Source organism: Rattus norvegicus, chromosome 3 (assembly GCF_036323735.1).
Source record: "Rattus norvegicus strain BN/NHsdMcwi chromosome 3, GRCr8, whole genome shotgun sequence".
Lineage (NCBI taxonomy): Eukaryota > Metazoa > Chordata > Mammalia > Rodentia > Muridae > Rattus > Rattus norvegicus.
In genome coordinates this window covers 154,177,888-154,204,086 of record NC_086021.1, presented here as the reverse complement: position 1 = coordinate 154,204,086, position 26,199 = coordinate 154,177,888, and the positions used below count along the sequence as shown (strand labels likewise).

General features: G+C 40.9%; 1 protein-coding gene across 8 annotated transcripts in view; it reads left to right on the top strand.

The window, feature by feature from the left end:
- Window positions 1–26,199, top strand: part of Ralgapa2 (Ral GTPase activating protein catalytic subunit alpha 2) — a 280,066-nt gene that overhangs the window by 187,984 nt on the left and 65,883 nt on the right. For all 8 annotated transcript variants that reach the window (XM_063283347.1, XM_017592238.3, XM_063283348.1 and 5 more), the window contains 4 exons: window positions 2,567–2,690; window positions 3,918–4,073; window positions 9,988–10,146; window positions 21,797–21,924. In XM_063283347.1, coding sequence (XP_063139417.1) covers window positions 2,567–2,690; window positions 3,918–4,073; window positions 9,988–10,146; window positions 21,797–21,924 — 567 coding nt within the window. The remainder of the gene's footprint in view (window positions 1–2,566; window positions 2,691–3,917; window positions 4,074–9,987; window positions 10,147–21,796; window positions 21,925–26,199) is intronic.

Here is a 26,199-nt window from a genome sequence, read left to right as displayed (position 1 = left end):
AGCTGATTGGCAATCTTCTGCCCTTTGATTAACCTTCACTTAAATCCCCAACTCCTGGACTTATGTCTGGCATCTTGGCCTCTAAATGCACATCAATTTATTTAATGGGAAAGGATATTTTTCAAGATTGTCTTTTAAAAACCTGAACTACATCTGGGGCTCTTCACCTGTAAGGAAATCTGGCCTGTGCCATAGATTGGTCTGACACCATGCAAGAACATATCTTGTCCCTCAACTTTCAGGGCATTTTTTTTTATTTATTCCTGATATCAATTTATATCACTGTTGTGGGAGGGGGCACAGTGCCTTTTTCACATGTTTTGAGAAAAAGTAGTCTTGCAGCTGAGGTCCGTATACTGTATGTGATGTCTGTACATAGAAATCACGGCGGGCTTTCTTGCCCCTGTGTGGTGAAGGAAATGGTAAATCATGTTTTCCTTTGGTTTTTAAAATCTGACAGCACACGAAAACAGAACTCTTCTGGTCTATTCCTAGTAATAAAGAAAAATGCATTCTAACGAGGGAGGCGACATTGTTGATTTCATGTATATGTGTTCCTGAATTACCTGCTCCTTCATGCACTGGTTGTGCAGCCTGTAGATATGAAGTGCTGTTGATGTTGTAATTACCATTTCAAAAGCCTGGCGCTAATAAGGCCAAGCACAGTGTCTGCTTCTTAGCAGGCTCTCTGCAGTGCTAATATTTTGGAGGATGTGAAATTTGATGAATGTTTACAACTAAAGGTCACCTTTCCTCACACCCACATCAGTCAATCCTCTTCCATTTGAGCTTAGCTTTTTGTGCTCCTACACTGAGTTAACGAGGACTCAAGGACCCAGGATGGAATAGTCCTGGGCTTTAAGGATAAAACACTGATGTATTTCAGATAAAGCGAAGGTTGGGGTTTTTTGTAAATTGAATGCTAAAGACTTTTAAGATGTAAAGATAGTTGCAGAGAGAGATCAAGTAACTATGCTTTTGTTCTTTTGTTGAAACTGCCTTTTAGTATGTCCGTTACCATCATCCAAGCTGCCAAATTATTATAGTTCTTGTGATAAGCCAGTCATGTTGTAGGGGACCCTTCTTGTTGTCGCGCCTGCCTGTCTCTCAAGACAGTAAATGATATGGCAATCTCTAGATTCCCTAAAGTCTTGACTACAAGATTGTACATTCTCTGTAGGGTCTGTCACTACCAAAAATTGTCCTCTTTACAGCCTCCTTTCCATCTCCTACAGTGCTGCAGACGTGTTGTTTGTTTACATGTCAAATTGAGAGTTGTTCTTTTTATTCTTTTTCTGTATTTTCTGATTTTTCTTCACATATATTTATTCCATAAGAATGATGGGGGATGAGTAGCGAGCTAATGAATAGAAGAGAATGCACCTCCTCCAGTGATTTATATAACATTTTAGTTTAGCTTCCATTAGCCTTGCTTAATAAGTAGAAAAATATCCATGAAGAAGGAAATATTTGAGAATTTGTTAAAATATGGAATCCAGATCTACCAATTTGGATGTCTAATCATATTATAGAGTTGAGATATTAAATAATTAGACAATAGAAACATTTCCGCATTGCTGAAGCACTTGATGCTTTTTCCTATGCAGTGTTTTCATGAGGTAATGCAAATGTGAGAAGGGTGGGGCTGCCCGGAAGTGGGGATCTAATTCTTTTACCATTGAGGCCACAGTAGAATAAAACTCATGGGCTGGTGCAGTCAAAGGAGTGGTTCTTGATTAAGCTTCATCTGAACAAGAGTTGAGCTTTTATCTCCAAACTATCACCAAATAGCTTGATTTGGTGGATTCCAGTTATTTTAATTCCTTACTAGCCTTTACGAATTCAAATATGCCATTGGGTATCTGGCCGATTTAACAGAGACTTAGCTGAGCCCATACTATGCATAAATACTAAAAAAAAAAAAAGTACTTCCCCCACAAAAAAAGATGAAAAGACGGGACTCCTTTCTCCGGAGTGTATATCATGTTTATATGATGTAACATGAAACCACCACAAATCTTTCATGGAGCAAGTAAACAAAGAGCTTACATACCCGAAAGTATTCAAGACTCTATGAAGAACAACTGTGCATCCTAGTCTGTGTCCTCACAACAGTCAGAACACACCCTTCCACAAAGAAAGTACCTAAGTATTTCCATTTCTCAAAAAGTCTTAGCATGTCTCTAACTGATACCTAGTCACAATCCATGTCTACTTGAATGGTTACCACCAAGCAAGGAAAGAACCTGGTGGATAATGTGCTTTGAGAGCTACTGTCTTAGTGTCTTCAGGATCTGAAGTGTAGTCTCCTGTTTCTTTAACCTTGTGTCTCCTCTCAGTCCCCTCTGCAAAGCAGGTGATACAGTAAGAACTATGGTCTTGGAGTGGGGCTTGCAGAATTCAAGTAAGTTCATGCATCAACCACCTTGGAATAGTAACTGATCCTTCGTGAATGCCTTAAGGAGTCATGCTAGCCATAACTACACACACACACACACACACACACACACACACACACACACACACACACACACATTCTAACTCCTTTAAATTTAAACATTTGTAGCCGCGAGACCCATAAGATTGCAGTGTTCTACATTGCTGAAGGACAAGAAGACAAGTGTTCCATTCTAGCCAATGAAAGAGGAAGCCAAGCCTATGAAGACTTTGTTGCTGGTCTTGGATGGGAGGTAATTAAATTCATTCATTATGTGGTTGCTGACTGTCAGTATTTAAAGCAGACATGAGTTGTATATGTTCTTAGTTATATCTTCACATTCAAATGTGAATTCATAGAATTCTTGAAGACTGCACTGACTTTAAAATCTGTTTGCGTCATTTTACTATTGATTGTATGTGTGGATCTTTACTTCCCCTTAATAGCTTTCGTTAGCTTTGCATAAGAACTGTGTCGTCATATAGGCTCAGGACTGTGGTTTGTGACAAAAGAAGACAAGTGTGGCCACTGGGGGGTTGAGAAGATAAACAATGGCTTGCTAGATGAAAAACGAAGGAGGACCCGGATGGAGTGAGAAACTGGAGCTAGAATGCCTTTGGCTGCCACTGCAGTTCCCTAAGGCACAAGTCCAGAATGACTGATGAGGATTTGGGTTTCCTTACTGAGAGGTCAGCTAGTGGATAGATACACAGAGGCCCGAACCTGCCTCCTGTGAACATAAGCCTAGAGCAAAGCAAAGCTTACCCCTAGAATCTGAAAAGTGGAGTGCGTGGGAGAGGTGTATGGTATGCGTGCATGCGTGCGTGTGTGTGTTAGCAACGTGTAGCATTTTCAGTGAGTGAAGAGGTTAAGGCACAGTAGAATACATCAGAAAGAGATACCCCATTCATACAGTTTTTATTACAGCAGACTGTTAGATCTGTACTTTTTTTAGTTGTTAATGACTTGTTTCAGCGATAAACTTTACTGTAGGTCTCTAGACAGAGAACAAACAGTACTCTTTGTGGTTTCAGGTACCTGCTGAAACTCTTGAGACAGATCCCCACAGAGAAGGGGACAGACATATGCAGATATGTGCATACCCATGTATATGAGGGGGAGAGGTTAAGGAAATGTACACCAAAACTCAAGGGAGAGCTGTGGATCTTTTTATATATATGTTGGGTTTTGTGTCTATGTATGCTGTAGCATGTCCTGGGACCAGAGCCAGATTCTGGCATGTGCCAGGCAAGCTCTGAACTGCTGAGGCAGGCCCTCCTTACGTTTCGATAGTGCTTTTCACAGACTGGTTTCTGTTTTGATGCTCATTTCTTTCTTTAAAAATTAATTTTGTCTACCTTATATTTGTAATCAGAAAGAAATATATTTAAATGAAAGTTGTTCGTTCTCTCAAACCCTGCCTACTGAATAAGATTAGCTCACTTTTGGCCCTCCCCTTTTGCTCTGTGACCTTCATTAGGTGGATCTCTCAACCCACTGTGGGTTTATGGGTGGTCTTCAGCGCAATGGCAGCACGGGACAGACGGCCCCTTACTATGCTACCTCGACCGTGGAAGTAATTTTCCACGTTTCCACTCGAATGCCATCAGATTCAGATGACTCACTCACCAAAAAGGTAAGGGGGCTTCTCGGGGACAACACCTCACTGCATTTGTGTATAGTAAGTGAGGCTCTCCGGGTCTGGATGGTGATCAAGCCCTGCCAATAGACTGAGGCTCTTTCCCAGGGTTCAAAGTCAATGTCGCTCTTCTTCAGGCTATAGTTGTGGTGAATCTAAAATACTAACTTAGCTCAACCTTAAGGCCTGAGGTTAAAGACTAGGAAGAAAAAGTATCTTCAGCGCGGCTACTTTTGAATCTTCTTTCATGTTAATTATCTGAGAAACAATTTTACCTCACAGATTGTCAAAGGCCACAACACATAGTGGCCATTTTGACCAAAAAAAAAAAAAAAAAAAAAAAAAGAAGAAGAAGAAGAAGAAAATGCTGGTAAGGCTCTAGGAAAGCATCCCACACACACCCTAAGGTTGCTAGGATGAGCTGCTAGTGTTTGTCAGAGTGACCCTGCCTGCAGATATGTTGCTGCCCAGATGTCCCACCTCAAATGCTATCCCTTTGCTCTCCCTGATGCTCCCAAAGGAACTCTACCAAAGAAGCAAGGCCTTGAACTCCCCAGCCTATAGAATGTTTACTTGTAAAAACCCTGTTTTGGGATGAGGAACACATTAATGGGAGAAAAATGTAGTCTGGTAAGAAAACCACTCCTGTAAGTTTCTAAATGAATGGAGCATCCTAAAACAACTATGACGTGTGCTTTCCCTGTGGGCTAGTGGGTGACAGAGCCTACATTCCCATTTGACACCCACTGTCCTCTAACAGCACAGATGTAAGGAACTGAGGGCAGCATCTCAAGTACTAAGTCTACACATTGGTAATTAGTATGGTAATTGGTAAGTGGTATGGTTAGAGCTAGGGCCCACCAAGGCTCCAGTTTCCATGTAGTAAATACGATTAAAAATGGACAGCATGGTACTGTTGAGTCAAGTAAGTGAGACAATGCCAGAAAAATTGCTTAGCCCGATACCTGGTAGGAACTCTGGCCAGCAGTCCTTGTCATCGTCCACTGGTATAATTGATTCTTTTTTCCTTGCCCCATTAGCCAGATGATTGATATTAGCTCATGGGCCCGACTGTATCTGCTTCATTTCTTTTGTCTCTGGTTTTGCCTTTCCACTACTGTAGCCACAGATGTCTGAACTGCATACATGATGAACAACAGTGCATGTGAGACATTATCAGAACTCAGGTCACAGACAATTTCCATAGTGATCAAGTGTCTCAGATGCATAAAGCACAATGTGCATTCAGAAATTCAGCAGCCTTTCACCAGCATATCCCTGCATATTGCCTTGGCCTCCCTGGGCTGGGAACCTCACAGCTAGTGGGAGTGCTAGCCATGTGCTGGTTCCCACAGGTGTGAAGGAGCGCCTGACTGTCCAGCCTGGGTTCCGATGGCGGCAGTGCTCAGAGAAAGGAGGACCCTGCTATCTGGTAGCTCACTGATATTCTAGAATCTGGAGTCACTTTACCAAGACCCCGGGCTGGATTCACACATTTTATAAAACTTGGGGTATATTGTAAATGTCTTCATACTCTGTATATTGTCCCCATATTCTATAATTTTTCATGATTGACAATTATGCATCAAAGACAGATTTACGAATTTACGAATAGAAAAACTATTTTGAAGTATTTCTTAAGTAGAAAGGCTTTTTATTTTGTTTTTATACCATTTTCTTGACATAATGCAGCTATAAATAATGTCCCAAGGCTTAGTCTATATAGGAGATTCCCCACTGTAATATTCAAAAAGCAGCTGAAACCTTTTGCAGCTTTAAGATTTAGCATCATTAACGATAAACCCTCTTTACCAGGATGTCTCACAGTTAGGCAGAAAAAAAATCAGTCACATAACAGCAGCTCCCGGTTCCTTGACTTACTCTAGCTAAATTGTCCCTAACAGCTTAAAAATGAGCTGCAAAATTCTAAAGTGATTCATGCTCTGTTCTGCCCCTGTCATGGGGGGACTTTTTCAATTCCGCAATGCGGCTGCAACCCCATACTGAACTCTTGATCCTTCACTGCAGAAATTTGTTAGCTCTAGCTAGATTAGATTTTTCACAGCTAATCTAACTGCTGTAGGGGTTTGCAGAGTGGGGACAGAGCTGTGCTATTGGATTTGTCCAATTCATTTGACTCCAGGACTATAATTGCACTTATGTCTTACAAGGCTTTTATAGCCTCGGGCTGGCCAGCCACATGAAAAACAAATTGGCAGTGATACAGTACGAGTGAGGGATGAAAGGCCACATTATCAGTCTCTAAGCAGCTCTGTTCTGGCAGGAAGTTTCTTGGTTAATTTACAAATAAAACTTAGATTTTAGGATGGGCACACTGTCAGCTGAACAATGGGGATGTCAGGCCTGACTGTTACTTAGTAAAAGTAGCAGCCGGGCCCGCTGAGGAGCCCAGATTCTTCAATCAAACAGACGACTCCTTCTGGAGCCAGCTGGCGATGTAATGCAATTAGTCGGGAAAGGAGGTCAGCCTATTAGGTGTAGACCATGACCAGTGTCACCAGTGCAGGCGTGCAGGCGTGCAGGCGTGCAGCCTGGCAGCAGCAGGCGGAGCAGCTCAGGCAGAGGCTTTAGAACTCTGTCAGTCAGGACAGGGGACAGCAGGACATGGGATTGATTTCTTGAGGCTCAAGAGCCTGTTTGTTCTGGCCATGGTAAGCCTTGAGGCCTTCTGGACCCTCTTGCATAATGGAAGCCAGAGCCAACGTGAACGCAGCTCCCTTCTAGGGAGGCATCATGTTCTCCTGAAGTCACATACCTCCAGTCAAGATGACTTGTGTCTGAGCAAACCTGTGGGTGGGTCTCTAACCTTCAGGCCTATAACAAAGTTCTGTAAAACTCACAAAGTGGCATCTCTTTATTGAAATCTCCTTTGAATTGAGTACCATTTTAGGTTTCCAGAACATTCTCTTGTGCTCTGCTGAGGGTAGTTTGCCCACAGCAGTTTCATTTGTTTTGTGTCCTTCGGTTCATGTCACAGGCACAAGAGGGTGTAATTGTTGTACTTTGTTCTAGCTGTACAAGTCAATTGTTCCAGTGGCTGTAGCTCTTAGTTTTGTAGTTTAGTTAATTAAACTATAACATGTCCAGAAATCTAAGGTGCATGACACCGAGAGCAGCTCTGAGTGAATATTACAAAAATAGTTCTTCCATAATTGCAGAATTGCCACAGTGGGAGGAAGGGTCAATTAGTGTGGATTGCTCTTCTAATGCTGGAGTTTTCTCAGAATACTGATGCAAATAAAATTAGGAGAGGTTTACTTGGGTTATATAATTGAATAACACAATTTAGAAAGGGACAGAGTAACTGCAAAATTTCAGTAATCAGTGTATCATCTCAGAGTAAGTGCTGTACTCTGCCCTTGTGGATGAGAAGGAGAGACTGTGGTATTGGTGTGGCATTGTGTGGTAGCTGCAAGGTCCAAGAGTGTCTGGTAAGTGGATTGTGTCTATTGAGTTGCTTCTGCCAACATCATAACAAGAAGGGTACAGGGCCAACTCTCTCTGGAGGATGAGGGCTGTAAGCTGAACTTCAAGGTTGTCCTACTTCTTACGGTTAGCTCCTATTGCTCTATATCCTTCCCAAAGTTTCAATTAGATCTAATCCACATTTACCATAGAAACCTGTCCATCTTGTCTTGTTGGCAGTCCTAACTCCCATGCCATCACTGCAAAAGGATTGAGTGACAAAACACTGCTGCAAGGTCCTGCCATTGAGTTAGAAATGAGAAAGGCAGGCAGGCAGGAGTCAGTACTGTCTCAGATAAGAATAGGTCTGGGATATAACTCAGAGGAGCAGTGTAGAGCACGCTGCATGAATAAGACTCTAGGGCCCATCATCAGACTGCTGAAAGAACAAAGGAGAGAAAAGTGGGGCTTTGAGGGGCACCCTCGGCTGTAAGAGCTTGGTGCCTTAAGAAAACAACAAAACCGTTGCCTTAGAAGCTAGGTTGAGTATGCTATGGTTTCTCTTTTGCCAGCTACGTTGTGGACTTTTAATACTTGTGTGGGGTAATAATTCAGTGAGGAAAGAAGAAAGAAGGATGCACTGGGTGATGTTTGCATTTACAAAAGTCTATTAAGTTATTCTAGAATGCTGTGGCTTGTGCTGGGCTCCCACAGCTGTGCCTTTCTGGAGTCCCTATTCAGACCAGTTGACTCCCATAGCTTACTCCATATAAGCACAAAACTACAGATGCAGGTCTCTGTAAATAACTGACGTGTAGAGTCACTTCCCACAGTGTAAAATAAGCAGACACTGTGACAAACAGCTGCCTTTGACTTGATGGCTAGAAAAGAGGCCATGTTGGGGTTACCTTGGGTATTGTCTATGCTCAAATCACATCTAAAAAATAATAAAATCTATGCTAACATGTTTCAGACATACACTATTCCAGAGTATCCTTTTGCTATTTTTTAAGATAAAACTAGAACATAAGCTCTGACATAACATCTCAGTTTTATTAAGGTCCTTTTAAGTTTGGTCCCTTGTTCCTGATATTAGATGGCATTCCCCGCTCTGAGTCAAATACCTCGTTCCCTCAAGACTTCTAAGCCCCTGCCTCGACCACACGTCACAGCTTCAGAACTTTAGTTCAGGCCAATATTCTCATCACTGGGGTCTGTTTCTTTTAGCTATGCTTCTAGGCTTTCTCAAATTATTTCTTTGCAGCTTTGGCCAGATTCGGTTGGTAGGCTCACCAGGTAGGCAGTTTATCAATAATGTTCTTGCATCTACAAAGGTTTGCCCTAGAAGAGCTTATAAGGGTCTCCAGAGACCTTCCCAAGGCCTTCTTGAAGACACCAAGAGTCTGTGGATTTTTGGAGTTCATAGTCTCTTTATAAAGTGTCAAAATAAATGAACTAAACCACTTGAGACATAAAATAGCTTTTGATGTGAGCTGAGATCAGGGATGTCCAACTGAATGCAGCCCAACACAAAACTGTAAATTTACTCATAGCAGTAAGAGATAGTGTGTGTGTGTGTGTGTGTGTGTGTGTGTGTGTGTGTGTGATTTTGTTTATTATAAATCGATTGTATAGGTCTTAGTGTGTACATACTGTGTCACTGACATGTTACAAACTATATGTGTGTGTTCTCCTGGTCTGTGGGCCACAGATTGGATGCCCCTGGTTTAGATAACCATGAGTGGAGGCCCTCATAGTCTCTGGCCCTCTCTCCGATGCTATTCTGTGCACTTGGCAGACAGAGCATTCCTGAGCAGACACTTCTTGTAAGATGAGACAAAGATGGAGTTACTCAAAGTCTGTGGGAAGGGTGGACATCATTTCGTGTGAGGGCTTTGGACATCTTTAAATGCCAGGTGCTAGTATTCCCACCAACGTTAAGTTTTGATTTAAATTAAATGTATTTATTTCCTTAAAATATAATTTCTTACATTCTTTACCTCAAAAAGTTATCTCGGCACCAGTTTCTTACAAGTTGTCATTGGTTGTGTTGGAGTAGCTTGTGTTATCTTTCTTATTTCTTAATAACCACTGGATTAAGAAACTTAAAGTATTAAAGCAATAAAGACTAGAAAAAGTGATGTCATTTGGTTGTTGAGAAACATTCTCAGTACTATAGGATAGGCTTGGTGTAGAAACAAAATCCCGTGTAAAAGGGACCTTAACAATGTCTTCTGCCATCCCACTGGAATGTGCCTTTGGTGCTTCTGTGTGTGATCTTAGAACCAAACCTGCCTCCTAGAAGATGGGCTGAAGTCTTACAAAATAGCACATTTTGAATTCTGAGTAAGGCATCAGTGTAGTAGCCTGATTTGGGACTAAATTAGTTTTGGCCTCTGAGTTTTCTAATTCAATTTGTAAGCCACAGCCCCTCATAAACTGTCGTTAGCACCTCAGTTAATAAAGAGCCAATTTGCTATTGCAGCTCCGTCACCTGGGGAATGACGAGGTCCACATCGTCTGGTCTGAACACTCCAGGGACTACCGCAGGGGCATTATTCCAACAGCCTTTGGAGATGTTTCCATCATTATTTACCCAATGAAGAATCATATGTTCTTCATCACAATAACCAAGAAGCCTGAGGTATGCTTCCTCCACTGCTGCCCTGACCCTTCATTTGCCATTGGATTCACGGTCCTCAAAACCCTGATGAATGTTACAGATATCTCAACCGTATGTGTTAGATAGGAATTGAATATGAACTGTGATATTCAAATGAACTCTAATCATGAGCACAAAATTCCATGTTGTATTATTTTAAAATTATGTTAGAAAATTGTATGCTATGGCTTTAAAATAATTTTAATGTTTTAAAATGTTATAATTTTTAAAATATTTTAAATTTTAACTGGGGCACATTATTAATAATAGTAAGAATTGGTACAACTCCACTATCACCTAGTAATTTGGGGAAAACCCACGAGTCTAGAATCCAGCCCTGCCTGATGGATGACAGTGGTCACTGAGCCCTGACTGGTGCTGATTGTGGTCAATCCTGAAGGATTCTGGACATGTCCACAAAGACCCTGGTGCCCTGAAGCAACGCCCACATGATGAGTATAACAATCAAAGCACCTTGCTAGAGAATCAATTCAGCTATGTCAATTGGTATTGATCATGGGGCTGGCTGGAACAATCCAATGGTCTGTGTCCTGTGTACTAATCGGCCGCAGTTTCCGTCCTTGTGGTATTTTAATACTGCTGCTTTGTAGTGACTTATTTTGTTTTTAATTCATTAAGAAGAGTCTTCTTAGGTTTAAAATTAAATATATTAAGAATATGGGCCATTCTTTAAGGAAAAAAAAAAGACTTGTTTTTAGCCTGATAGTAAATATAATATTTATTTACATCTCAAAATCATTCTCCTGGAGGAGCTCAGCATTCTTCTAAAACTGCTTTTCAACTTTAAAACGTAGATCATGAGATTGTTGTTCTAATTCGGACTTGGAACCTAAAGTGTCACATTAGCATTAAACGTGCTAATAAGCGAAAAAGTGCTTCAGACAGTGCCTGGTACCCGTAAAGGCTGCTTCAGTGTTAGCCATTGCTGCAGCTATGGCTGCCATCAGGATTGTTTTTATAAATGGTTACTGTCACAGTAAAATCAGTAGAGTTCTAAGTTTAATGGCTACACTAATTCTCCACTGGGTAGACTCTCTCAATCCAGGAAAGACTCATAAAGTAAAAGAGGGAGTCTTCTCTCTGTTCATAGAAAGATGTCCAGATTTATGTTAGATACTGTGTTCCTCCTGTGCAGTGCCCTGTATATGACAGATTTTCAGTTTTGTGCGGTAAGTGAATGGCCTGGCTAACACTTGCATTCCTCTATGAAGACAAAGAACTATGTATAAGAATTAAAGTCATAATTTTAATCTTAAAGAAGTAATAGTACCTTTTAGCTTTCAAATTAAAAAAAAAAGTTTTTCTTTTATATGTAGTGTGGAACTAGTTTTACGAGGTCATCTTCAGGAAGGTCCTCTAAAATGTCAGAACATCCTTAAAGTGTCTCCTTTATTTTTAAAGTGAATGAAGATCATGAAAAGCACTTCATTTCACTCTGCTGTGTCAAAAGTAACATTTCCCAACATAGCAGAGGATGTGTAAAAAGTTATTATTATACCTTTTAAATTTTCTTACAAAATACATTTAAGTTTGATAAACTTGGTCATCAATTCTGACATGATACATTCACAAAATTGACTTCTTAATATTTTAACTCAAAAAAGCCTAACAAGTAGAAGAGAATATGGGGGAACTGAAAACTTAGTGTTATCCCTACATTTAAAGTACAAACCATTACAATGTAATAAAATTAATCCAGACATTTCCAGGGCAAGTGTAGCTGACCTTTTGTTCACCAACCGCTGACCCCAGGGTGAGTGCAAGAGGCTTTCGGAGGGAAAGTCTGTTTGTTTGGCTTCAGTCCCTGGTATTTAAATTGCATTCCCTAATCAGATGAAAAGGCTGTCCTCTCTATCAGGTTACAGAATCCATGGCAACATTTGGCCTTTTATATCCATAATGTTAGCCTTTTTGTTTGCATCTAAGTAGAGACACCTGGAGCAATGCTAACATTAACCGATTTAGCATTAATAGCTTCATTATATAAGAATTTCTGATCAGATAGCTGTTACTTTTGTTATATTGCTTCAGCTTGTATTGTTGTCATTTTTTATCTCCTTGCTTGGCAACCAGGCAATGATTTGCAAATTTTTTTTGTCTTGATTAATTAAGCAATATAATTATCAGTAACCGTGATGCAGTCTTTGCTCAACAAAGCTTCTGAGAGAAAACAATGGTAAGTCTGTTAGTATGAATGCATTCCACGCGTCCCAGATGCATGAGGATATTATGGACAATGAGGGGAAAGGCCGCCTGTGAGTGAGGACAAAGGGTGCCACGCAGACTTGACACACTGCACATACCGCCAGGGACATGCTGCGGGCTCCCTGGGACACAGACGCCTCGTTAGATTACAGCTAGTCAGCAGAGATTAATTCTCAGCCATTTGGCGCAATAATTTACCCATTCCCAGTCTTTTAACTAGTGTTCCTTACTGTGGAACCGAAGGCTTTGTACTCAAGGTTTACTTAACCTTGTCTACTTTTAGGAATCTCCATCAAAATCATTATTTTTCCTTGGAGATTGTACTAATACAGCTTCTTGAGTTGAATATTCCTTTAGAAGACAGAATATGCATGCATTTCAGAGGCTGCAGGTGGAGTCAGCAGCAATCTTTTACCACCTGTATATTTCATATGAACATAGTGTGACTCTGTGGCCAAATGCATTTATTTTACTCATTTCTGGGTAACCATACTTTTCTAAGAATAATTTTAATCCTTTTTAGGAGGGGGAAAAAACTCATCAGTACACAAAAGTCCTGCTCATTGGATAGAGTCATGCATATTCAAATTGTACTTTTATTCACTTGGCCTCATTAATTGCCCATGTGATAATGTGGGGCTATTTGTAATACAAGCTCACAGCAGCATTACGTCCAAGTCCTTTGAAATTTAACATATTTTGCTTTTTTTCATTCCATGCACCCCCCACCTTAAATATACAAATTATGTGACTGGCAGAAGCCGCCCCTTCTCAATAACGCCCCACATTTGTAAAATGCTACATTGAAGAAGCATGGGTGTGCTCGTGTGAGGGCACAAAACCCTCATGGCTGAGAGAGTCTGCTCACTTCACGAACACCGTATTAAACCTCTGCCTTTTTCTTTAAAAATCAGTGTGCTTTCAGCATTATTTCACTGTTAAGTTGGTTTCCAAATAAGCCCATTCCCATCTCCGTAAATATTGACACAATAAAATTTTGACCACAGAAAAGCATAATTATCAGACTTAATTTTGGGGGGCTTTTGTTTGTTTGTTTGCCTACTTTATCAGTCAGCCATTTATGAAAGACTTGCCCATGAGAAGTGAGTGACTTAAAGGGGATGCAAAGCCCTTCGCCTTGCCTTGCCTTAAGTTACCCTGGCCGTCCATAGGGTGCTGTTGGAGTGGTATCTGGCTGTCTTGCAGCTTTGGAGTGTGTGGGATGGAGATGCATGGATGTATGCAGATGTATAGGAATGTATCCTTCTTCCAGGTGATGCCTAGCTCAGAAGCTGACTGGAGCAAGCACCTAGAAAATGCCAGTCAAGAGGGTAATGTGGCAGAAGTCACAAGAGCATTAAAGCACATAAAACTAAGAGGAGGCCAGCTTAGGCATCTATGTTTTTGCAAGGAAATGTTTTAAGCTTGCTGGAGTTGCCCCATTGTACGGGAAGTGTGTTTGCCTTTGCTGCGTGCTTCTGTAAATTTATCTTGGTTTCACATTATAATTTTCTTTAATATGTATCCCAACCAAACAATCCTTTGGAGATTCAATCATGTACCTTAAATATTCTAGAGAATTCTCAAGGAAGTAAATTAACTTTGGAAAATACTAAGAGTTATTTACTTAGAAAAGATCATTAAAAAATACCAAAGAACCAGATTTTATTAAACTAACTTACTAAATGGATTGCTGCAGTGTGTTCTGCTCGAGTCCTGTGTTATTGACATTGATTTTAGTAAAGGAGTGGCAATGAGAACTATGTCAGGAGGCAGCTGCTTGCAGATGTTGTTTTATAATCAAACTTGCTAATACACTGGCACTGCTAATAGAGGAATTTCCTGGATACATATGATTTATATGATCACTTTTGTTCAGTTTCTGAAGGATTGAGTCACCCACGAGCAGGTGCCAAAGAAGAAAGAACATTTACTTTACAAAAGGGCCTTGATAACAGACAGAAGAAAACCTGTACACTATTAGAACATAGCTCCTACCTCACAGGAATTTGGCTTTTGAGATCTCCTTTTCAACTGAATTTCCTTAAATGCTGGCACCATTTGCCTGCTTCTTACTGGACATATCTGTCTTCCTTCTGTAGGTTTGTCTTCTCTCCTTTGCTGAATGTACACCAGATAGCAAATTGTGGCCCAGGCTTTGTGCCAGGCAGCTCTCACTCTACTCCTGAGCTGCCCCAACAGGAAGGGCCTCTGACCCAGGAGACAGTGCACACTCCAGGCTCCTCATGCAGCTTCCTAGGGTTCTGACTGCTTTGCTGGGTGTTGGGAGTGTGCTGGGCTCCACTGTGGACAGACACACAGCCCACTGCCTAAGAGGTGTATTTGCTGAGCCAAACTCAAAATTTAGGACCTTGTTTTGTTTTGTTTTGCTGATTTTTTTTTTTTTGAGACAGAATCTCACAAAATCCACCTGCCTCTGCCTCCTGAGTCCTGAGTGCTAGGATGAAAGGTATATGCTACCACACCTGGCCAATAACACTTACTTATTAAAAAAAAAAATAAGTTATAAATGAACTTTCAAAGCGTATTACTAAAGATAGTAGGAAATTATTCATACAGATCTTTTGCTTACTTCGCTTGTTTTATTTTAAAAATTTTTTTGATGCCTGGTATAGTGGAAATAGTGAGTAAATACGTAAATAAGTAAATAAGTGTTTGGAACAGTTTTCCAGTAGCAGTGGGTATCACAAAGCACAGGAAACAGTAAAGGGATGAGAGATACAGAGGCTTCTTAGTTCAGATAAATCCCAAAGTAATCTGGGCATAAGCCAAAAAACCAACAGGAAGTCTTGAAAGAACTCCCGGGGAAACAGACAACTCAGAGACACAGACAGTAACATCACATAGGATTTCTCTTCAGAAACCATGTTATCAATAAGAGATAAGTTGTACACTCAGAGTGATGAAAGAAAATACTACACAGAATTCTCCATCTGTGGAAATGATCCGTGATCCTTCAAAAGTATAGAGTTCCTCAACCAAACTATAACAAGTGTTTGGGGGAAATTGTGGCCCATAGCTTATCCTGCATTAAATGTTAAATTCTTCAAATGGAAGAGGAAAATGGGGGCTCTTTGTCAGCAGAGTGCTTGGGATATAAGCATGGGGACCTAAGTTCAGGGAGATAGAGACAGGAAGATAGAAGATAGAAGACAGAAGTGTAGATCAGTCATAGAGTACAAAGCTGTAGGTTCAATCTTAGCCGTGGAAACAAAATACAAGCACTGTCCAAGTGCATAAAAAAAAAAATGGAAATAATGCCCAACAGTAAGTCACCTACCAACCTACCAAAAGCCTTTAAAGAAAGGCTAATGAAGGCTAGACCACTAATCAGTAGAAAGGTAAGCTAACAATGTCAGTCAACTTCAGAGCAATAAAAATGATCAGAGATAAAGGGAAAACTGCCTAGGAGAGGCTCCCTGTGTCATCATAATTGAGCTGAGATCCAGTGGAGCAGATTCCAACCCTCATCAAGTAGGAGGCAGAGAGGGCAAAGTCCTGAGGTTGACCTGACTTTCGAGAGTGAAGAAAGGGCATCCTATGTAGCTATCGTCAGAGATGCAAGAAGAGAGCTGGCAGGCTGCCACGCAGAGCTTCCTGGGTCCGAGTATTCTGATTTTGATGACCTTAAGAAAAGCAGAAACTCACTCCAGGCTTCATTGAGTTCTGTAAAAATGGGGATATAGAAGAGTTGGGGAAATGACACACTCTACATTACAGCTCTAAGTCAGAACAATCAGCCAGAGCCATTTAAAGTCAGATGTTCCTAAGCTATTAGAACCCCTTGTCTGTGGTTAATATAATCTTGTAACTAATTAAAACATAGACTAATTATGTATGTGGAACAAATTAAGTAATCGGCTTACTTCTAAGACATTCATCGAGTTGCCATGTTGTTTCCCAACAGGGCTTACCCATTACTTGGAAATTATTTACTGTGCCTAAGACCCTCAGGCTCTGCAAAATAGTTAAATCTGCTCTTTCTCATCTTTCAGGAAACTAGCACAAATTCAGTGAGCCGTTTACTGTGCAGCCCAGTCCTTAAGAGTGTTTCCCTTAAAAAAAGCTATACACTCCTAAAGACACCTCTCTTCTCCCTTGCTATACCCTGAACCACAGAGCACGAGAAAAGTGAAGTGCTTCAAATGTAACATGTTTCCTTTTCACAGATCTTTGTATTGTTTTTGTTTCCAGTAGGAAAGGCATCTTCTAATACTAGATTTTAATTGATTTACCTATTCTCTCACTTCAGTATCTCAGGCTTAAAAGCAGAAGTGTAAATATTCCCTTTCCGTTCATAATTCCTGTGGGATTGCGGAATTCCCCAAGGAAAAAGCTGTGACCAGACATTGTAGCTCTCAGAGATAGAGAGGTACTCGTGAGTTCTAACTTTACCAAGAAGCCCCAGACAGTGTCCTACCCTTGCGTATTCCTGGAGTAGGAAAAGCCTCTGGTCTGTATGGTCTCTGCTTTACCTAGAAGTGACTTCATCCTTTCTGGCCTTTCTTATTGAGGCTTCTTTATTCCCAAAGATGTATATGATTCTTTCATCATTGTTCATTATTAACTTTTTGTTTTAGGTTTGCTCAGAAGGCTTGAGAAATATGGAAAAGCATGTTAGTTTTAGTCAATCCCTGAACAGTTAGTTCTGTTTAAGTCTAGATGAGGCAATTCTCCTTTAGAGCACCTGTGAAACCTCTTTCGGGGGACTAGAGAGTTAGCCTTCACAATGATTTACGGAAAAGCTGTATTGATTTGCTCAAACCACTGACAGCTTGCTACGCACCCCTTACCCCACACAGACAGAAGCTTTTCATAGTCTCTCTACTTAAGCTCTAAATCTAAAGTTATCTCCTAATTCAGTTGTACTGATCCTTTCAAACGGTTACCTCTTCGTGACGATCGTACCTGTCACAGCAATGGCTCTTAACCTCTCAGACCTTTTCCTTACAGTTCTGTGCTGTAAGCAGGTATTCTCTACTATGAAAGCATGAATTCTCTATCTGACTTTGCCATTTTGGTCTCTAGCTATCTAACTTTTAAGGACCACCTAAAAATTATGTCGGCATCCTCTGTATGTAGTAGATGCATACTGTTGGAGGCCTTTTCATATTTGTGTGCTTCCAAGTACCCATCCTGTATCCACTGGAAAGACAAACATGAGAAGTTCCACAGAAACTCAAATACTATACCTTTGCATTACATTACTGTCTTCTTACATGATAAAGTCGGTGCCAAACGGCTAAACACAAAATCATGGCCATGCATTTGTTATGAGTGCAATACCTGTCTAACTGGCCAACCAGAGAAGAAGGCATTTTTCAGCATGGAGTGATTTTAGTAGGCTCATACACAGCAATAGTCTGAGTCTAAAACCCAGAGTTGTCTGTGCAGCATTTGCCCATCTCTGCAGATGCTTTGTTTGGAGCATCAGAATGTCTCAACAGAATCCGTGGGAGATTAGTTCTTATGTATCAACTGGAGTTTTGTCCCAAAGAGTGGCCTTGCCCTAGCAGCTGGATACACTCACAGTCTGGTGTGGTTGACGATGGTAGCAGGTACCGTGAACGTTGGGGTCACTACTCCTTAGCAAAAAGTCACCCTTGTGTTTCTGCTGGCCAAATGAGAATTTGGATATAAATCTATCCTGCTCTGCACCCCAGCCTGATGAGTATAAATTAGTTTGACCTGTACTTTCTAGGTGTGTGCTTCTCCTCAGCCAGTGCTGGGTTTCATTTAGAAAGACATGTCAGGAGCTCCATGGGTATTTTCTAACTCGCAGCTGACTGGTTAGGAAAGCCACTTTGTTAACAGCCATGGCTTTGGTCAACACTAGATAAGGCACTCAGGAATTGTTCAGAAAGTTTGAATGGATGAAAGATTTGAATCCAGGTTCTGAAGTAGAGAGTAGCATCGGAGGAACAGGAGAACAATAGTAAAGAGAAAGGCCCTGCATTCCTCCTTAGATCTAGATGTAGACTTCAGTTTTCTACTAACCAAACAAAACAAAAACACCACCATCATAGGATCATTGGTGCCTGGGACATGCCACATCTCACAAGTTAGCATCAACACCAGGGTCATACGTCTCAAGAAGCTCCATGAATGAGTTGTCAGTGATCAACGTACAGCATCAGAGGGTGCGACTCCTCCCTGGGCCCTGCGGATCCTCTGTGACACGCATCTGTCTCCTCTAATGCTGCAGCTTAGAACATGCTTCCCACAAGTAAGGCAAGCCCCTGCCCACCCTTCCTAGGGAATCCTTTACTTCCCTTAGCCTATTTCACTGCTGAATAGCTGCTCTGCGGAGCCCGCTCTTCAGCCTAAACTATGCACTGCATTGAATCCATGAGTGATGAGCGGAAATGACAGTACTGTTGAGCCCTCTTGTCAGATACAGTAGAAGATATGCAGAAGAGATCTATCTAAACTCAGACTACTTCTCTGAAGGTTTTGTGTGGCTTTTGTTCTATTTTCCTTATAAGACCTATTCCTCCGGAGTTCATATTTTGTGATGATGATGATGATGATGATGATAATATTATAGATGCTGTCACTTTCTTTTCTGGACAATTGTTGCTGAGGATAGAAAAATAAGTTCGTGAGCTCATTCTCTATCTATTGACTTCTAGTTCTGACTATTCCCATGGACTCTTTATTATGATTATATTATATGATATAATAGTTGAAGTAAGGACACTTTCGCTTCTTTCCTTCCAACTTACAACAAACCTCCTTCCTTTCTTTCATATCCTGGCAAAACTCACTAATGACAGTGTTCTCTCATTCATTCTCGGGTATCAAGCTTTCAGTGTCTCACTATTGCCATAGTTCACTAGATGTTTAGTGGACTTTCCTTATTTTTGTTTTGTTTTGTATTTGTCCTACAAAGTATCAAGGAAACTTTATTTAGAGCACAACTATAAGACCGGAAACAATACAGAAGCAGCAGGCCACAAAAGCCATACTCAAATGCCCAACAAATATGTTCGATGAGTTCTTTTATTTGATAGCTAAGAATTTTTTGTAAATAGATTTTGAATTTAATAAAACACTTATTTTATTTTTTAACTTTTTTAAAGATTTATTTTATATATATGGTTGCAAGCCACCATGTGGTTGCTGAGATTTGAACTCAAGACCTCTGGAAGAGCAGTTAGTGCTCTTCCACTGAGCCGTCTCTCCAGCCCAAAACCAATATTTTAAAGCCATCTTCTGAAATGAGCAGCTCCTCAATTTTTATGGAAACTCACGCATATCTTCTTGGGATATATCTAGCTTTGTCATGATGTTTTATTATTCTAGCACGTGTCACTGCACACTCATGGAGGGGAGGGGAAAACATTGTAGAAATCAGTTCAGCCTTCTGTAGTGTGCTTTGGCAATCAACCCTGGCCACCAGTCAGGACAGCACATGCCCTTCCCTACTGAGCCATCTTCTAGGCTCTTTTGTAGAATTAGTGTTAAAATTCCTGTCTGTAACCCAGCTCAGACACTCGTGTGATGAAGTGGAGAGCTGGGTTCATTTCTTTGTACCATAGTCTTTATCGAAACAAACTTCCTTTTCCCCATAAGTGTCCTGTCTTACTGTGGAACAGTGATGGTAATGTATGCTTCTATTCTCAGGCTGTATATTTTCGCCTGCCAATTTATCTATCCTAATATTAATGTTTTAATATCATAATTACTGTAATTTTATATTTATTCCTTGAAGTCAGGTAATATAAATCATCTCATTATTGGCATAGCTAATTTCTATCTTTTCATTTCTGTATGAATTTAAAAGTACCTAATACCTGTCTACTTTTAAAACGAGAATTTTAGTTGAGTTTTTGTTAGAATCTAAATTTTGATTTCAGAAGAATTGACAACTTCACAGTGTAAAAACTTCCAGCCCATGAAGATTGTACTTTAAAATTTTTCAGGTTTTCATAAATTTATGTTACCACTCTTGGGTAGTTTTAAGTACATTTACTGTACACAGTTTTTGTTAGATTTATTCTCTTTATGTGGAGAGAGAGAGAGAGAGAGAGAGAGAGAGAGAGATCCTCCACCTTGGCCTCCCAGGTTTTTGGGCCTGAATCACTGTGGTTGTTGATGCTGAGTGAGCTCCGTTCAGTGAGAAACCCTGTCTCCTCAGAACGAGGTGGAGAGTGACTAAGCAAGACAACCAGTATTTTGAGCTCTGGTCTCCTCTACCTGCATATACAGACTCCTCTACCTGCATATACAGACTCCTCTACCTGCATATACAGACTCCTCTACCTGCATATACAGACATGTGCATATGTACCTACATCCACTACATCCGCAAACATACCACATACACACAAATGTAGGTTAGATGGATTCTCCATTTCCCCCAAAGCCCTGTTGAAGGCTTCAGTCTTCCTTAGAATAAAACTGAGATTTCTTAACAGTTCCCTACCTGACATCTCTCCCTCCTGGACTTCCTTCTACTGACTTGGCTGTGGCAACTGTGGTTCTCCTGCCTTTGCTTAAACACATGAATCCCATTCCGATCCGGTCCGGATTGTCATTATTCTTCCTGGAATGTTCTTCCACCCATTGTCCTCACAGCTTATTCATTCTTCCATCCCCTATAGACTTTTAATGAAGCATCCTGCTTAAAGCCTTCCCTCCCATTTGGATATAATTGGAGATATGTGTCCCCCAAAAGTCCTTTGTTCTTCTCTGTATTATCTTCTGTTTTATACATCATATACTATATATTTGAGTTAGGTTATAGCAGAGATTCTTATCCCTTTAGGGAATAGATTAGAATAAAAGGTCTGTCATGTACTAAATAGTATGTAAATTAATAAAAATCAAGAGAAATTGTAGATGTATAATAAGAGTTACTAACCAGCTCCAGTTCCAAGTCTCACAGAGTTTACAATCTCCATGTTAAAGAATGAAATTCTAATAAAGGGGGGAAAGAAGGAGAAAATGAAAAAAGTCCAAAAGACATCTATGAACACTATGGTTTGCCCACATGGTGGAAATGGATCTAGCAAAGAAAGCCAAACCTCTCTTAAAAGTAGAAAGGAAGATAATGTGTGTACCATCTGTGTACCGTGCATCGTACCATGGCATAGGCATGTGGAAAGAATAACGCCACTTCTGTGAACGGCAGCCTAGGGCAATGGGGAGGCACTTGATAATTTGCCATTCAAAAGGCCTTACAGAAGGTTCTCGTGGAAGAGCCTGGTAGAGCAATCCTGTGCTCTTTGACTTGAAAGCCCTCAACTTGCTCTGAAAAGGTTTGTCTGGCTGGCTGGTAGCCTATGCATTCATCCCTCGTCTTCCACATCGAGCACGTTCTCTTATCTCTGCCTTAACCCCTGCTGGGTTTGAGCATAGTTTTTCTGTTTTGGATCCTCAGGTTCCATTCTTTGGGCCTCTGTTCGATGGAGCAATCGTGAGTGGGAAGCTGCTGCCAAGCCTTATCTGTGCCACGTGCATCAATGCCAGCAGAGCGGTGAAGTGCCTCATCCCACTCTATCAGAGCTTGTATCTTTTTGCTGTAAATATGTAACTTATTAACCCTCCCCAGGGGGAGATTCCTGGCAAGCTTTCAGGAGAGGTAAGTGGGCTTCAGGCCCAGGCTGCAGTACTGTGTGTTGATTTCTATGAAATAGATACTGGGCTGCATGGAATATAGAGTTGGTTTTCCTAGTTTGTCCACAAGTCTGAAAGGCTGCAACTGCCATGAGGCTCAAGCTCGTGGCTTCTCGGGATTTTTCCCAGGTTCAGTCTTTATCTAGAGTCACATTTCACTTTGTGGAAAGAGGGATATGTAGCAAGGTGTTGAAAATCTCATTCAGAGCACCAGAAAGCAGAAGCAACGGAAATGACTAATAAACCCAAAACTGCACTCAGCAACTGAACGATGGGCAGAGTTCAGAAGGATAGAGAAGGGGTAACCGTACCTGACTGAGAGGAGAGGGGGTCATTTCATGTGTCTCGGTTTTCTCCCAAGCACTAATTGGCATATATAATCCTTAAATCCATCTTTCTCTAACTATAAGAAAAGAAAAAGAAATTAGGATGAGCAACTTCATGAAACCAAAGCCATCTAACATGCTAATAAAACTTAGAATCTTTGTTTCTAATTGGTATCGATAATTATTAAAAACACATTCCATTTGACCTTTCTCCATAGACTTCTCCCTGCCTGATTGTAAGTGTTGCATTACCATGTGTGGACAGTGAGTGAGAAATAACATGTAAAGAGATACAGTTTGTGAAAAATACCTTTCATTAAAATAGTGGTCATTTCTTGACTAATATCCTGCCTTTGGATTTAAAAAAAAATACATATGCCATGTGGCAACTTAAAATTATCATAGAAATTAGTAGTAGAAAGGAGCTATTAGGTCCCATCTGGTCCCTCCCCCGGGGCCAGGCTGTATTATTCCCTCCAGCACACTCTCCTGCTTTGTCCCGGCTAGTGGGGAGGGTTTGGAGGCAGCATTCTCTGCAGAGGCTTCCAGAACACTCCAGATGTAATCTATAGCTGCTCTTGGTTCTGCCTCCAGCAAGGAATTTCACATAAGCTGCAACTTAGAAGAGCTTCATAGCAACAAACGAGAAGGCCTATCCAACAATGGCCTGTCAGTGCACTTAGGAGCTGGGATGAGCTACATACCTGTCGGTCAAGGATCTAGGCAAGAAAAGTCCTTGGAAAACAAGAAAATTCTATTTTGTAGCACTCCACTGTGATTTTTTTCTTTTTATCATGTCATCCACTTATCAAGCACATCACAAAATAAATGCTTTGTCATATTTCTGAGCACTAACGAGAGGTACCGTTGGAGCAGTCCGATTCACAAAAAAAGAGTGTTTTTAAAAGTTGAAAAGATAATGATCAGAATTTCCTTTAAAGTCTCAAGGAAATCACATCAGGATTGGAGGTGCCACAACCTAAAATAGCTCTTAAAATGGACAATTTGACATCTTAGAGGACAACTTAGTATAAAAAGGAGAAAAAAACAATAAATAACCAAGCCGGTCATATTGATCATTATCAAGCTTTAAATATTTTTTATATTTTCTTTAATTTATTTGTGTTAATCAAATAAATAATCTAAAATAGTAAATCAGATATATGCTCAGTTTTTTAATATATTTTTTTATTTATATAAATACAGGAGCCCTTTATAGATGGTTGTGAGCCACCATGTGGTTGCTGGGAATTGAACTCAGGACCTCTGGAAGAGCAGTCAATGCTCTTAACCCCTGAGCCATCTCTCCAGCCCCGTCAGTTTTTTAATCCAGATAGAAAAACTTATGAGAAACTCCTCATGCTCATTTAGACGATTTCTATCTGGAGAACTGCTAATATTCTGGTGAGAAATAAGGACTCTAATAAGAATGAAGAAATGGGAGGGAGAATGGGGCGATTTTTGTACTTTAAAGGTCTTCACTGAGCTTTTCAACTGTATACATGTGCCTGTGCCAGCTATTAATAGCCTTACTGTTTACAGCTCCCTTAATGTTCACTAGAACATTGACGTCCACAGTGCACTTTGGGGAACCCGTGAACTTCGGTGTCATAGCTGATGTCTGGGAATTTGCTGCTTCATTGACATAAGTCTGATATTTGAATTTTGAAAAACACTAAATACTCTAACCAGCCCTAATTATGAGTACTAATTGCATTTATTCATTTACCCAACAAACATTCCCTATGCACCGTCTGCCAAGTCCAGTGTTGAAGCTGGGGCTCCCAGAGCACATTAGGGATCCAGGAGCCCAGTCCTTGTTCACACGTTCAGAGATAATACCTAAGGAGTGCACGGGCTAACTGGTTCCCTTCTCTTCAGTGAACAAGGGAAACTGAGAGTTAGGGTGAACAAGAGTCAGGATAAGAGGGGCCCTCTCCTAGGAGAACATGTTTGGGTGGAGACTGGAGAATTAGAGGGAAACTGTCTTTAGGAACATGGATTCCCAAGATCAGGCGCTTTGGGGAGGTGCACATTGTATTTTATGTTCATTTTATACATGTTAAGGTCCATCAGGGTGCCTGTGATGAACCCAAAAGTCAGCTGTGGTGAGAATGGCATTCTAGGTGATCCCCAAAAGAGGCTTCTCAGGTTCTCATCTTAGAACAACACGCTAGAGGATGCAGCCAGGGCTGCCCTACAGACAGTGGATAGGCAGGGAGTGTAGCGGCCACCACATCCTACAAGCCTGTGCAGACCCCTGAGGGCTGAAGAGACAGCGGTGCATTGGATAAGAAGTGCCAGGGCTTTAATCTGAGCAGTGGGAATGAGCACGTGTTGCTCCTTTTAAGAGAGGAGGAAGTTCCTGGAGAGGTCCTGAAGCGTGCGCACTCTCCATTTTCCTGCCGCCCTCCAGTTTAAAGTGTTCTTCCATTTGTGCTCACCATCACTCACGGTAAGGAGTGTTCAGTTCTAAATTGTCTGCAGTGATTATCAACACTCTAAATTATGTAATACTAATTTGATAGCAAATCTATTAGCTTTCAACTCATCATCTGGAATCAATAGACTTTTGCCCTTCATATACCATAGCTCATGTGTGCTCATATGTTTCATTCTTAGTAAAAAACTGCACAGAAACATTTCATCTGTATATGTCTTGCTCTTCCTGTATGTGTGTTTTAGCAGTCCTCTCTGTTGTTACTTTGTTGTCGGACAAGGAATAAGTGGTAGGAAGAGAAACCTGGGTTGCACCGTAATCCCTTTCCTGCTGTGGCAGTTTGCAGAGCACATGACCCATACTTCAAGGGGGAAACACAGCTAAGAGAGGGTTGGATAGGGTCCTGTGGTTGCTCATGGCTCTGTGGGCATTACTGCTGCTTTCTTTCTGCATTCCTTGTAAGTTATGCTTTGGTAGAAGAGAAGAGTGTCACCTCTCAGTTTTAATGAAATCTCAGTCCCCGAGGAAACAGGCCAGCTGTTCTGACCATGTGGCCCTGAAGCCTTGCCTGTAACCCATCCTGAAATCCCCAGACATGTTGAGGAACTTTGGCTCCAAATGTCAGGCATTGATAGATGTTTTTGGTTTTTTGGGTTTTTCCCCTAAAGCCTGGCAGTGTACCCCTTGGCAAAGCTGTATTGGTATGAACCCAGACTTGTTAGGAAGGGGGCAGCCTGTGTGTGCTGCCCTAGAAGAAAACTTCAAGACTAAATTTCACAGGAAGAGTTTCTGCTACCTGCTCCCTTGAACCTAGCTGAACAATAACAAAAATTTTCCTTGTCAGCCAGGCCTTTTTATATAACCTCCCTGTGACTTTGTTTTGCTTCTAATATTTAGATTAAAAGTGTGAACTAGAACATTGACAAGCTACTCAGTTCATATCAATGTCATACACTTTCTAGGCCATTCTATGAACAGCAGTCATGCTGTTCAGACCTTTGTAAACCCTTTACATGGGGGGACTCGCTTATTTGTGTAGTGACTAAATGCTGGCGCATGTTGAGCCTGATGATACCCAAAGCAGAGAGCCAGTGAACTCATTTAGTTACTTCTGCCTCTCTATTCTCTCCCCAGCGGATTGGTATTTTAATTCCATAGAAAAACTTGATTGGAATCCAATTTCATGTAAATTTTAACTAAAGGTAAAAATGTGAATGGTTAAGCATCAGTCTGACTCTGTAATTTTTTTAATGCACTTCTGATTAACTGAGGATTGGAAGTACTGCCCGAACAATTTGTCTTCGGGGGCTTTTTGTTTTGTTTTGTTTTGTTTAGCAGTAAATCTAGCTTCGGGTCAGTATCAAAGGAGTTCTTGTGTACAGTTCTCTTGGCTACTGATCA